This window comes from Xiphias gladius, chromosome 3 (assembly GCF_016859285.1).
Source record: "Xiphias gladius isolate SHS-SW01 ecotype Sanya breed wild chromosome 3, ASM1685928v1, whole genome shotgun sequence".
NCBI classification, from domain to species: domain Eukaryota; kingdom Metazoa; phylum Chordata; class Actinopteri; order Istiophoriformes; family Xiphiidae; genus Xiphias; species Xiphias gladius.
This window is the reverse complement of record NC_053402.1, coordinates 8,281,123-8,294,487: the sequence shown is the minus strand read 5'-3', so window position 1 is coordinate 8,294,487 and position 13,365 is coordinate 8,281,123. Positions and strand designations below refer to the sequence as shown.

At 39.6% G+C, this 13,365-nt stretch overlaps 2 protein-coding genes and 1 non-coding gene across 5 annotated transcripts; 1 reads left to right on the top strand and 2 right to left on the bottom strand.

Moving 5' to 3' along the window:
- The first annotated feature begins 1 nt into the window (after nt 1).
- Nucleotides 2-8,280, top strand: st13 (ST13 Hsp70 interacting protein). 3 transcript variants are annotated; one of them, XM_040116329.1, is made up of 13 exons: nt 2-132; nt 531-669; nt 1,613-1,661; nt 1,860-1,950; nt 2,952-3,025; nt 3,226-3,292; nt 3,427-3,511; nt 3,728-3,838; nt 5,083-5,185; nt 5,402-5,518; nt 6,109-6,145; nt 6,309-6,397; nt 7,611-8,280. In XM_040116329.1, exons 2-13 carry the CDS (start codon nt 560-562, stop codon nt 7,743-7,745), a joined length of 1,068 nt encoding a protein of 355 aa, XP_039972263.1. In that variant the 5' UTR covers nt 2-132; nt 531-559; the 3' UTR covers nt 7,746-8,280. The 3 variants fall into 3 exon arrangements, with proteins under 3 accessions (XP_039972263.1, XP_039972249.1, XP_039972255.1); XM_040116315.1 differs by having other exon boundaries at nt 6,106-6,145; XM_040116321.1 differs by lacking the exon at nt 2-132 and adding an exon at nt 205-381 and having other exon boundaries at nt 6,106-6,145.
- Nucleotides 8,281-9,396: 1,116 nt separating this feature from the next.
- On the bottom strand, nt 9,397-12,947 carry rbx1 (ring-box 1, E3 ubiquitin protein ligase). The gene is made up of 5 exons (XM_040116343.1): nt 12,804-12,947; nt 11,265-11,343; nt 11,017-11,087; nt 9,789-9,874; nt 9,397-9,567 (listed from the first exon to the last, which is right to left on the bottom strand). The coding sequence occupies exons 1-5, from the start codon at nt 12,879-12,881 to the stop codon at nt 9,555-9,557; spliced, it is 327 nt and encodes a 108-aa protein (XP_039972277.1). The 5' UTR covers nt 12,882-12,947; the 3' UTR covers nt 9,397-9,554.
- A 142-nt stretch (nt 12,948-13,089) lies between these two features.
- Nucleotides 13,090-13,161, bottom strand: trnaq-cug. Its single transcript has one exon. It is a non-coding gene; the product is annotated as a tRNA-Gln (tRNA).
- Between the last annotated feature and the right edge of the window lie 204 nt (nt 13,162-13,365).

Genomic DNA, 13,365 nt, shown 5'->3' with positions numbered 1-13,365 from the left:
TGTCCGACAACTCGCCTGAATGAAAACACAGGAGCGTCGCCACTACCAGTGAAGCAGTGGTGATAAAAGTTGACTGCAGCCTTCCTCTGTGGTATTTCCTCTCGGGTGTCAACGGTGTACATCTTCGAGCAGGTGCGGTTCCCTTTGATTACTGTAATTTCTGGCCACAGCACCGACGTGTTTTTCATTAATCTCGGCCCGTACTGCAACTAGCTAACGACGTATCATTGGTTAAACAGTCCTCGCGTCACGGACGGATTCATATTTCCAGAAACTTCTGGCTTGCGAACATTAAAATAATCATTAAAGCTAGTTGTGCATGGTTGCACATGGTGTTTTGCACGTATTGTTAGGTTTTATGTGAAGTGTGGAATGATTATGGTGAGGCTGTAGCGGACGCTCATTCAGTCCCTGCTGGTTAGCGTACTTAGCTTATCAAACTGCTGTCATTAACGTTAGCATCTGAGCACGTAAACAAGACAGACTCGGTTTAGCTGTTTGTTCTTCCTTCTGGGCTTTCCCACATGTAGCGCGCTGTGTGCTGGACGTGAAGAGAAGCATGGACCCACGAAAAGTGGCAGAGTTGAAGGGCTTCGTGCAATTGTGCGAGTCCAATCCCACGATCCTGCACCTTCCAGAGATGAGCTTCTTCCGGACCTGGCTGCTGAGGTCAGTGCACCTCGGAGCATAATTGTTGCTCCAACTTGTAAACACACTGCACAAGTATTCGGGTTGTTACGGAAATGTTCATAGAAGATTCATATTTTCATTATGTCACAAAAGTACTGAGATAAAGTCTAAACAGATTGCAGGTGCCCCACGTGCCCTGTCCCGCCCATCTTCCTGTGAAAAACCATGTACCTGTGTGTGTGTGTGTGTGTGTGTGTGTGTGTCTGTGTGTGTCTGTGTGTGTCTGTGTGTCTGTGCGCGCACAGGGGACGTGTATCGTCAGGCGAGAGCATGCAGAAACTTGAATTTAAATACTTTACGCTACCACGAGCGACTTTCATAATTTTATAGTTGAATTCAAATGAAAACACGCAAAAAATATTCACACTTTTTCAAAGAATAGGGATTCAGAGAGTTCACATTTTTGAATATAAAGCCAGGTGCAGTTAAGTCTTCTTGCCACCAAGTGAAAAACAGTCTTAAACAGAGTTTAGCTTGAACTAGGCCACTGACAGAACATTATTAGGCCACAAATTTGATCATTCTTAAATAGTTCCAGCAATTTTTCTCAACCATAAAATGGCCAAATTCTCTGATTCTCCAATGTGAATATTCTGTAGTGAAATTATTTAGGGACTGTTGGATTCATAGAACAATGTGAGGACAGTGTGTTGACATATCATAACCCTAGTGATTAATTGAGAAAATCATTTTAGAATAATTAAGAAAATAGATTTAATTGAGGATGGTAAAGTTGCAACTAGGGAGGGGCAAAATACCTCACCTCACACAGTATAAGTGTGAGATAGTTTAATATCTATCTATATATTCATCTATATCGATCTATTTGTGTGTGATTTTTTTATTTTTTTATTTATTTATTTATTTAATCAGGGTACTTACATTGCTCTCTCAATTGTTCTCCATAACTTTTATATTGCAGCATGGGTGCAACGATCCCTCCCCAACCCAGGACAGATGATTCTTGCCAGGTGATAAAGAAATATTGTTATTATGCTATTTATTTTATATTTTCAATGATTTGATTTTTTTTCTTCTGTATTTTATTTCCTTTTATTATACTCTGATGTGTGTTCGGAAACAACACTGAGAAATACAAAAAATATGTGGAGTAGAATAGTATTGGCAGTTGATGTGTTCCCTGTGACAGAGTGCTCTCTGATTTGTAGGGTGGATGTCCTTGTGGTCCTCCCCCTACATCAGCTTCACCTCCTGAGCCCGAGCCTCCTGTACTGTCCGAGAGCGAGGAGAGTGAAATAGGTTTGTCCATCTCAATCCTTAAGTTGTTTTTTTTTAAGCTCTTGACTCAGGAGTCAGTTGTCTAAAGGTAGACTAGATTTAGCACTATCAGTTTATTCATGTTGTGCAACAGCCAGTGGTTCAGATGCACACATTTGGTCAATTTAGCGGGCAGCTGCTCAGCTTAGCTTAGTTTAAAGAACGTAAACAGGTGGAAACAGCTAGCCTGGATCTGTCCAAAGGTAACAGAATCCTCCTACCAGCACCTCTAAAGCTCACTTATTAACACTTTGTATGTTGTTTGTCTAATCTGTACAAAAACCAAAGCCAGCCAGTAAGCAGCCCGGCACATAACCTCCAGCAAAACGGTGAATAGTCATTTTTACACCCTTGCTTTCTTACCTTTGGACAGAGCCAGGCTAGCCATTTCCCCCGTTTCCACTCTTTATGCTAAGCTAAGCTAAGCTAACCAGCTGCTGACTGTAGCTACATATTTCCTGCACATGACATGATTGCGTTATCAATCTTCTCATCTAATGCTCACAAGAAAAGTGAATAAGCACATTTCCCACAATATCAAACTATTCCTTTTTAAAGCATAAATATAGTTGCATGCCTCCAGGTCAGTGCTGTCTTTTTGGAGATGGTGCAACCCTTGATAAAGGAAGGTCCTGCTAACATACTGTAGGTCCATGCAGGTATTTAATCAAAAAGCCAAATTTTAAGTCTTTTATTCATTCTTTTAATCTGTTCATTAGCACAGATTGCAAGTATATCCCCATTTTTTTTTTTTTTTACATCACTTTTACTTACTTACTTATCTGTAACTGGGAGGGAAAGAGTTGCCATGCTTGAATATGTGTGTGAGGTCTTCCAAAAACTTTAGCAAAATGGTTCTAAAAATTTACGTACCTTAATACCTATACATCCTTATTACGTTGAAGATAATGGGTATTGTTGGGGATATTGTGTCCCAACAAGAGCTTATTGTAAATGTTCGTCCCACCTGTCTGCTTTTTCAGAAATCGACAAAGAAGGAGTGATTGAGCCAGACACTGATGAACCGCAGGAGTTGGGAGAGCTTGAAAACATGGAGGTAAAATGTGAAGCTCCTCTGTAATATCTACTAATCATTCATACATTTACTCAAATTCAAACCCTGTTCCTTCATGTGGAAACCGAACAGTTTATTAAGGAGATTCCAGGCCTGGAAAATATCAATTTATAATGATAAAAGATAATAAAGATTTTAAAGACAGGATTTGTCTGAACATCTATGTCCATACATTTCTTCAGGTCACAGATGAGATGAGGGACCAGGCCAATGAGAAGAAGATCGAGGCCATTAATGCTTTGGGAGAAGGTAGGTTGACATTCTGTTCAGAAAACAGTGCCTGCAGACGCAGTACCTGTATTGATAAGGTAAAAGGAAAGATGCTCAAAGTTGAATCAGATTTATAGTGTCTCATAATTTTTTTTACATTTTCTTTTTTATAGGTGACCTGCAGAAAGCTCTTGATCTTTTCACTGAAGCCATCAAGCTGAACCCCTGCGTAGCCATCCTGTATGCCAAGAGGGCAAGGTGAGAGTCACCAGCAAATTTCATTCAGCTTATTTGTCAAAGCAGAGCGTTAAAGCGTCATTCAGTCGCGCCACTGTTCGATTCCGCAAAATAATAAATAACATTTAAAGGCTTACTGTTTAGCATTGACGCACGTCCTTCTGCTTTATAACAACTATTCTGTTACACTGTCTGTTCTGAATGACTGAGTGTAATCAGTTGTCCTCATTGTGTTAGTGTCTACATCCAGATGCAGAAACCCAACGCAGCCATAAGGGACTGTGACAGAGCCATCAGCATCAACCCAGACTCTGCACAGCCATACAAGTGGAGGGGAAAAGCTCACAGGTACATTTCTATTTAAAAATTCTACCTTAGGACAGTTGCTTTCCAGTGTGTAAAGTTAACAAAAACCCAGCAAAGAGGCTACACCTTTATCAATGCGCGACCTAACCAAACCCTCAGTGTAAACACTCTCAGGCATAACACACCTCAACTTGTTTGACAACTGGCATTCAATATTTCTTTTACTAGCCATGGGGCCAGTGATAGAATAAACCTGAATTAGTGCTGCTCTCAATAAACCCAGAATCATTCATTTTAATCATATAGTCTGCTGTTATTAGGTAATAATGTAGTATTTATCTTAATGATAATGATAAAAGCAGTAATCTTACAAAATGCATTGGAAACATAAATCATGACGTTCATGACACATGGGACTGAAGAGATCAGAAACGGCATCGAACGAAAACATCAGACCTGTGCGGAGCGATGAGGAGGCTACAACCTTCCGCAAATTAATACATGAAACAAACAGAAATGCCACATGATTATCATGTTTTCTACATGTTTTTCCCCATTTGATGTTTGACTGGCACTCTTTTGATTATGTCATCTCGTTGCCCCCTCTTCTTCTGCAATGATTTAATGACACCAGGAAGATTAACACCACCACCTGTTCATCTCAACGAACCAACTCCTAATGTTCACATAACAGTAGTGGATGAAAATGCACAGTGATTTGCATTTTCTTTTGCTGATTTTTCTTGAAATTTGGTTAAAATTTGCTCTACATTTGGATGGAAACTTGTTTAAGTACCATATCTGAAAAAAAAGTTTACAAAAAAATTCAAATGCAGAAAAAGTTACACCAGAAGAGATGGATTTTCTGTCTTAGCTTTTTATTTATTTTTTTTTCTGTGCACATCGTAGCACGATTCACCAGGCTTTGATCGCACAATCTGATGTGCCTCAAAATTGATATTACAGTCTGAAACTGTGGTATCAGATTGCAACTTTTTTTTTTTTTTTTTTTTTTTTGTCAGACCGATCTCGCAGTGTGAAATGCAGTGACCTTGCAAGATCGCTGTTATCTCAAAGCATGCAAAGGCTTTGAATTTACTATAAAATATGTTTGAGGATGGTTGACTTGAACTATGCAGCCCTTGATTGTGAGTGAATTCATGCAGATTTCTTTCTATGCCATCCATGCTACTTGTGCCATCAGCTTGGTGATCTGATAATACTGTATTTTGTTAACTGCCGTGTGTGTGTGTGTGTGTGTGTGTGTGTGTGTGTGTGTGCTGCAGGCTGCTGGGCCACTGGGAGGAGGCAGCCAGGGACCTGGCCACAGCATGTAAACTAGACTATGATGAGGATGCCAGTACGATGCTGAAGGAGGTCCAGCCTAAGGTATAATTGCTGAGAAGAGAGGGAATAAAAACCCTTTGCAGCCTTTTTTAATTAGTTTGTAGTAACTGTAATGCGGGTATGTTATTTTTATATTTTTTATATTAATATTTGATCAGAGTAGGTCTTCAGGAACCCATAATGACACAGGGAATCAAAGATGCACCAGACTTTGAGTTTGTGGTATGTCACACTTTTCATTCTTCCCTTTATTTTCAGGCTAACAAAATCATGGAGCACAGACGCAAATATGAGCGCAAGAGAGAGGAGAAGGACCTCAGGGAGAAACAAGAGCGGATAAAGAAAGCGAGAGAGGAGCACGCGCGGGCTCAGAGGGTGAGTTGCTGTGGGGATTTCCTACTTTTTAGACTTGGAATAAACCAATAAATGGCCCTTTAAATTTGAACTGCTCTGCCACTACAGTCAACTGTTAACGGCATCCTAATACACATTGAAGTTTGATAAAAGTTGTACAATTAAAGGTGCTCAGAGAAGCCAAAGAGAAGCTCAACGGCACAACTGACGTTCATTTTCAAACAGAAACCCTTTAAAAGTTTCTTCAATATGCACTTGACAGCTACATACATGATGCTGTGCTAGAAGACTGTGGCTAGAGCTAACATGTCCCAGGCGAAAAATATCCTCTGACTGTTATTTCTTTCTAACGGAACCCTGTTTAGCTTCGTGGCTTACATACTTTGACAAGCGACTAGAGATTAGATTTATATAACAGTAGATTTTTCATTTTGAAGGTTACAAGACTAACCAGTGTGTTCAGCAAACTCCCCCAAAATCCATTAAGAGCAGGACAGAGCCGCTAACATTTGCCTACACTCCCTCACCTTTACTTTTCACAATAACCGAGAAACCTCCAGCAACTACTGAAAGCCTCCTGAAACGCGTCCCATTCTTTTGTCTCTCAGCAGGAGGAAGAAGCACGACAGTTTGGAGGATTCTTCCCAGGTAGGAGAGGTGGAACCAAGCCGGTTCATTGCGTGATGGGATGAAATATACATCCAAATGCCATTATAGGAGAGGGAAATAGAAAAATAATACCCTTTTGGGGAAAAGGGATCACTTAACTAATTTAGTAAATAAGTTAATACTTCTAGTTGTTGTTCTGCAGGTCCTGCTGGATTCCCAGGCGGAGCCCCTGCTGGGATGCCAGGTCTTGGTGAACTCCTGAAGGATCCTGAGCTGCTCAGCGCCATGAAGGTGACTTAGTGCTTTACATTAATCCTCTGCATCCGAACCACTTGCGTCACTTCCACCACTATGTCCCACGCCTTAGGTTGCACAGATCTCAAAGGAATAGTTCAACATTTGGGTAAATATACTTATTTACGGTCTTCCTGAGAGTTTGTTAAGGTGGTTCATGTTGAGAGTGCAGAAGTAAGCAGGACACAAAATACATAATTATTATCCCCACTTACACAAGGAGAGTAGGATGTTGAGCGGAGGGACATGTTTTAATTATACACAGTGGATCATGTGTATTTGAGCCTTTGGCAGTGCAGCACAGGGATGGACTTAGATGTAGTTAACTAAAAGAGATTAAAAAGCTGGAGGGGGAAGATCCTGTTTACACAGAACAACTAATGTACTCTCACGGCCACTTCGCCATTGGACACAAACTCAGTAAGCTCCACTTACCCAAAAGACAACATTTTTTTTCCCTAAACTTAGATTCAAGAATCTTTCAAATTACTGCCAATCAACCTGACTAACACAACCCATGTGACTGATGCTAAGGCAGGCTAGTTTAAGGACACGCATAGAGCTGTAGGTTTTATACGAACGGAGAAGCGGTTGTATGGACTGGTCTTATATAGATTTAGAAAGCACTAAAAGCCCCTGTAATCTTGGTTTCATATCTTAAATATTTCTCTGTTTAATATTCAGGACTTAATAAGCAACAATCAAAGTTAAAGTTGAGAAAAAAACATCCGCATGTATCATTTATTAAGAGTTAAACACTCAAAAACTTAGCTAATCTGGGTCATCAGGTGGGTGTAGCTTTATCCGATACGACTGGCACCAGGTGCATTTACATCTCCCTTTTGTGTGTGTGTGTGTGTGTGTGTGTGTGTGTGTGTGTGTGTGTGTGTGTGTGTGTGTGTGTGTGTGTGTGTGTGTGTGTGTGTCCAAAAAAAAAAAATGGAGTGAAAACGCTGAAAATTTGGGGGGAAAAAGGCAGAGGAATCGATAACGGCAAAATGCGAACCCCACCCACTTCAAACCTGCGAGAAAATCAAAGCCAAAAACAGATACATAGAAATATGTCCTAGCTTTGGTTTTTTTTTTTTTTTTTTTTTTTTTTGGGTCCATGTAGGATCCTCTAAAACTCGTAGTAAGCCTTTTAAAGCCGATTTGGAAATGCACTATGTGAATAAAGGTGACACTGTTACCCTTCCATATTTAACTCCAGGACCCTGAGGTGATGGCTGCCTTCCAGGATGTGGCGCAGAACCCGGCCAACATCGCCAAGTACCAGAACAACCCCAAAATCATGGCCCTCGTCACCAAGCTAAGTGCCAAATTTGGAGCTTCACCACAGCCATAGACCGGAAGAGACGAAAGTGGAGTGGAGAGTGGATACGTGGTGAAACAATCTGGAAAGCCTCGCTTTCAACAATTATTCCACTGTGTGCAGATCAAACATGGGAGCGGGTGACAGATTAACTGGTGTGATTTAGAGGAATTGCGGCTACTTTTAAAATGTTCTTCATCAGCCTGTTAGCACTTAGCAACGTCTCAACAAAGCAACGCGTTGGTTCAGAGTCAGGTCCGATACTTAGACAACCTCTCTGACGTGTCTCAGCTGGGACTTTACTTAACCACAGGTTGGCATTCCTCAACCTGTATCCTGAAAAGCTAAACTGGGAGCTTATGCTTTAAGATGCTAGCTCAGAAACATTTTTACAGAATTTAATACGTGGTAATGGTTTAGCTACCGGTCTTTTCTTTCTCTGAACAAAGCCGAACTCTCACACACTTTTGGTAAACAGATCTATTATAAATGCAAAAAAAAAGTAATGATTTTGATGTCTGACCCTGTTGGAAAAATGACTCACAATAATAAAACCTCTTGCTGCAAAGCAGGTTGGACATTCCTTCCTAGTTCAGTTGTTCTTTGTTTCCTTTACATTAACGAAATCTTGCCCAACCACACTTGATTTTACAGAATGGCAACATGCACATGCTCTTGAATTTCAGGAGGCCCTCCACTCAACCCTGAGTGGTCACCTGACATGAGTTTAGGTTGTACTTTCAAGTTTTACAAGCAGAACATTGAGAGCAGCAGCTTATGTGGATTTTTAAGTTAAATCTATAAGTCTCAATGCATCATTTAGCGTAAATTGATGTGTTGTGGTACTGAGCTTCAGCCTCTCACATATCCTCACTGGAACAGACTCTCATACTGATGAAACTGGTTTCACAAAACCAGATAGCTGCAATTCAACACGTTTGTATAATGTATAATAATAATATGGCTTCAACCAACAATTGTTTTCATTACTGTTTAATATGACCATTTTCCCCCAGTTAATGGATTAATCTTATCGTTGACAAAATTTCAGAATTGTTATAAGTGCCCTTAATGATATTATAATGCCCAAGAGGGTATCATCAAATTACTTAGGCTTTTGGAGTGTTGGTCAGACAAAAGCCTATCAATACTCAGTTCACTATCACAGAAAAAGCAAGGAAGCAAATCCTCAAACTAGGAACTTGGAAATTATTTAAATTTATGCTTGAAAAACGACTGACAATTATCCAAATAGTGCAGACTAATTGTTGTAGCACTAATAAATAATAAAAAGATAATTGTTGGTTGCAGCCCTAGTCAGGTTATAATTTTTTATTACACAAAGGGCTCCACTTGTTTTTTAGTGGATAATAAAGGTCTGCTCTTAACTTGTTTTTAAATGGAAACTGAATATACATGAGTCCTACAGGTGCTGCAGAACAAATCAGGCCCAGAGGGACAGTGGGTCACCAGGCCGCTTAATCCGCCCAGCACATCTGTCTTTCAGCCAGGGGAATAGTAATCTATAACACTTGGTCGGTCCTAGCTCTCATGGAGTCCTGAATCACTGCGACACAGCTGATCGGACCGAGTAAACTTCTCGGCGAGGACAGCTTTACGTCCACCAAAATGTAGTTTTAACTGCTGCAAACCAGCCCCCACTACCTGCACACACAAATCTAGCTCTGTTTTGTGACAACATTCATGTTTATTTCTGCACTTAAAATATACCAAAACACAGACATGGCGTAAAATAACAACTAGGATTACAAGTGGGAGGTAATAGAGAAGAAATAATGTTGATGCTTGCAGAAGCCAAGAAAGGGGTCAACAATAATACAGCTAGTGTCCGTATCTGTGAAAATATGACAGAGAGAGACAGTGGGAGAGGATGCATTGTCAATACAGCTGTTCATTCCAACAAATATTCACAACTTTTCACTGTCTGAGGCATGAATGAGCAACCAAACTAATATTCAATGCACTGTAACAATTAACCACAGATGTTTCCCCAGAGCCATACATCTGTACTACACTTTCAAGAATTACACTTGAATCTACAACAATGATACTCACTTCTGAAACTCCCACTCCCTGTTGTCCAGAGGGCACACCTGTCTGGTTTTCAGCCAGCGAGAAATACAGTGAAAATGGAAGGCATGCTGGGAAAGAGAAAAACAAACAGGGTAGAAGGAAACATGAATATACTGTATGCATTGTATAGTTTATCATAAACAAATTTGAATGTAACAACCAATTCCACCATCTTAAACAATTTGCATATGACTTACTAATATTTTTTATTATTATTCTTGCCTACCAGCTCATAACTCAGTTTCCTTATACAGGTGCCACTTCACGCAGATTCTTGCATTTTTTGAGTACATAAATATGCATATTCACTGCGATATTCCTCAAAAGCCGCTATAGTTTTAATGCTACCAAGACAGTATATATGTCAAAAGGTGCATAATTTTTTATAGAAAGGTGCTTCTTCTTATTGATAATTATTATGGCATATTCAGAAAAAGTGAAGCGAATAAGAACTTCTCACCTCACGTATTTCACAGGAAATGGTCCACATGGTATGTTTATTAGCTAGCTAACACCAGCTTCTGACTGAATTCCGGTCCTTTCTTCCCTTCACCTCTGTATGCTCATGAAGCAGATTCATAAAGCCCGGGGATACGCACAAATTTTTGAAACATTTTCAACTCGCACGGGTGCATCCACGATAAATTTGTTGTGCCGCCTCCGAAATTTGCTTTGCATCCTGTCTGAACACACGGTTACACTTCATGGTTAGGTGGCTTGATTTAATTATTGATGATTTGGCTACACTCTGGGTTTTTCAGGTTTCAAGTTCTTCATTTTCAGATTTTAAAAGACACTTTGCTTTTGAGGGATGATGAATCAAAATGTTGTTATAATCATGCTTTTAGATGAAAATATGCCAGTTATTAAGAAACAAAGCTAACTCAACTAACTTGACCTGACAGTTATCAGACCAATAAAACCACAAAACATGGCATTTAACTTTGGCATTATGATGGAGATTTGTCATTTGAACACTTAAATTTATTGAACTTTCATCATAAACACACGGACACGAGTTATGGTCTAACTGAGTTCACTTGTAAAATATTATTAAAGCCTAATATGCTTAAGTGTTTTAAAGCCCCTGACCAGCACCAAAGTTCTCAGTAATCACATTGCATTATGATCAAGTGAGCAGTAGGTGCTGATTTGTCAGCTACAAAATCTATTTTAGACATATGGCATAGAGGTAGGTATGGAAACTCACATTGCAGACACCCCAGGCTACAGTGCACTCCTCAGAGGTTGCAGAAGCTTGGTTGGCCTGGCACTCTATACCTGATGGGAGAAAGGAGAAATGTGTCTACAGATGTCTGACAAATGTAATTTAGAGCTTAACAACTTGTTAAAGCTTAACATCTCTGTGGACATGCAGTTTCACAGTCATTATTCACAGTCCAAATATGTGTCCAATGCATGAGTGCTGATTCCAATACTGTGTCAAAGTGAACTCACAGAGATCCATGATGTGGTTCCGACAGATAGCACAGTTATCAACCACAATGTCCCAGGCCCACAGCGCCACAGCATTCCACTGCGGGAAATCAGAAAAAAAAGAAAAAAAAGATGTTAATTTCATACTTCAGATTTGAAACATTTAAGCATGTTCATGTCTTATTCGAGCAACACAGAAAACAACATGGAAACAGTAAGCGACCAGCAGTGCACAGGTTGTTGTGACCTGATGTACAGCTTCAGAGATGAATGCAAGTATCAAAATAATATCAAGAAGAGTTGTATTTGGGAGTTTATAACCAAAGTGTGAGATTTTAATTTCTTGATTAATGGTTCTTGTAGGTTTAGAAAACCAAAGTCATGAAGTGGGGACTTGGTTTCTTACTATATTTTGGTGTAAATTTTTAGCCAGATGTTATTTAATTCGTGAAAGGAAAAACATCCCCTCTGGGTTCCTTTCCATCTCCTCATCCTAAAATCCTGTACCAGGTCTTTAACTGTGACCCTTTAAACATGTTGATGAAATAATGATTTTTAATTCAGAATTGGGCTGGTCAATAGAGATCAAACCCAAATAGCACAGTATTTCAGGCCAAATACCCCCAATACTTTGTACGTGACATGTCTGGTGCTATCATATGATATTTACACAAAGAACATTTCTAAAAACAACAACAAAAAGAGAAATGTGGATATTATAAAGCAAATAATAGGCATTTCACTTGGTCAAGAGTTTAAATTTAGATATTTTGAAATTACTATGGTTGTAATATATCTTTTACAACCATATAATACAAAATTAAGATGTATCAGTTTTTTCATCTGAGACACTATCATATCAATACTGATGACTATTTACATTACTGTCACTGTGATATTATTCTAACTGATATTGCTGCGTTATACCATTAGTTGCACAATATTGGTATCTAACGTTAATTTATGAATATGCCCTTGTTAAACGCCCGAATAATCAGTTGGATACGTTTTTTAGTTAGGGAAGTAAACACAAAGTTCAACACACGTTGTTTAAGGTTGAATATTTCGTCTATTATTATTATTATTATTATTATTATTTGGAGAGGGTCCTAAACGTCGTGTAACTAACGTTACAGGTTTTGACTCTTTGTAGGAGCTGTCAGTACTGGGAAATGCGTTTAGCTAAGCTAACTTAGCTCGCCTGGGTTTAAGAGCTTTGGTGTTAAGCGACAACGTTAGCATAGATTAAACGTTAACGTTAAGATGTCTTCTCTTGTTGATTACACCGTGGTGAGGGTTAGTGGTCTCGATTACACCAGGACGGGTTTTTGTTTTGAAGTTTTAGCTAGCCCCCAAAAGGAGAAGTGCTAATTCATGCCCTGTTTGAGGCAGGCTTAAGCTAACTATGTTAGCTGCTCACGCTAGTCTACAATGAGTTAGCGCTAGCATGCTAACAGCAGGTAGCTTGTTGGTGGCAGTGAGCTGTGTTAGGGGTCATTTGGTGCTGCTGGCAGATTATACAAATTCTTTACACCTCGAAACTGATTGACTCTACCATACCTTCTTTACTTCAAATCGCTTTTTACTTGCTCCACTGTTTGTGCCGCTCGGCGTATCTACATCCATAGCTGCTGCCATCTTGAACGGAGAAGTTTGGTGTGACGAACAGGTTACCCGGAAGAAACCCGGCAATTTCCGCCGGCGTTTTAGCGGATTAATCACGGATTGTGACCGTCTGTAATTATCTGCTTATCTTGGATAGGAGTTAATTATATGATATTGCTTAAAAGAACAACAACATTTGTCATTTCCATATACATGAAGTTAAGAGCACATAAAAAAGCTCAGGTTCCACCGAGATTTGAACTCGGATCGCTGGATTCAGAGTCCAGAGTGCTAACCATTACACCATGGAACCTTTGTTCGAGGACGCAATACTCAAAAACTCATACTTCAGCTGAAGGGCAGATGATGTGGAACACAAAGCACATAAGCATCTTCATGCAGGTGTCATATCAATACAGAGTATATAACTGTGACTGGTAGTGTATAATAATTTTATTACACTGTAGCTCTCAGTTGGACATAAAACAGAAAATCAGCTTCACTGGTTTGACTGCTT

Coding starts and splice junctions, on each gene's coding strand:
- st13 (XM_040116315.1), top strand. CDS start 560: ATGGACCCACGAAAAGTGGCAGAGTTGAAGGGCTTCGTGCAATTGTGC. Junction 670..1,612: donor TTCCGGACCTGGCTGCTGAG/GTCAGTGCACCT, acceptor TTTATATTGCAG/CATGGGTGCAACGATCCCTC. Junction 3,839..5,082: donor TGGAGGGGAAAAGCTCACAG/GTACATTTCTAT, acceptor TGTGTGCTGCAG/GCTGCTGGGCCACTGGGAGG.
- rbx1 (XM_040116343.1), bottom strand. CDS start 12,881: ATGGCAGCAGCTATGGATGTAGATACGCCGAGCGGCACAAACAGTGGA. Junction 11,088..11,264: donor GAACCACATCATGGATCTCT/GTGAGTTCACTT, acceptor TTCTCCCATCAG/GTATAGAGTGCCAGGCCAAC. Junction 9,875..11,016: donor TAGCCTGGGGTGTCTGCAAT/GTGAGTTTCCAT, acceptor TCTCTTTCCCAG/CATGCCTTCCATTTTCACTG.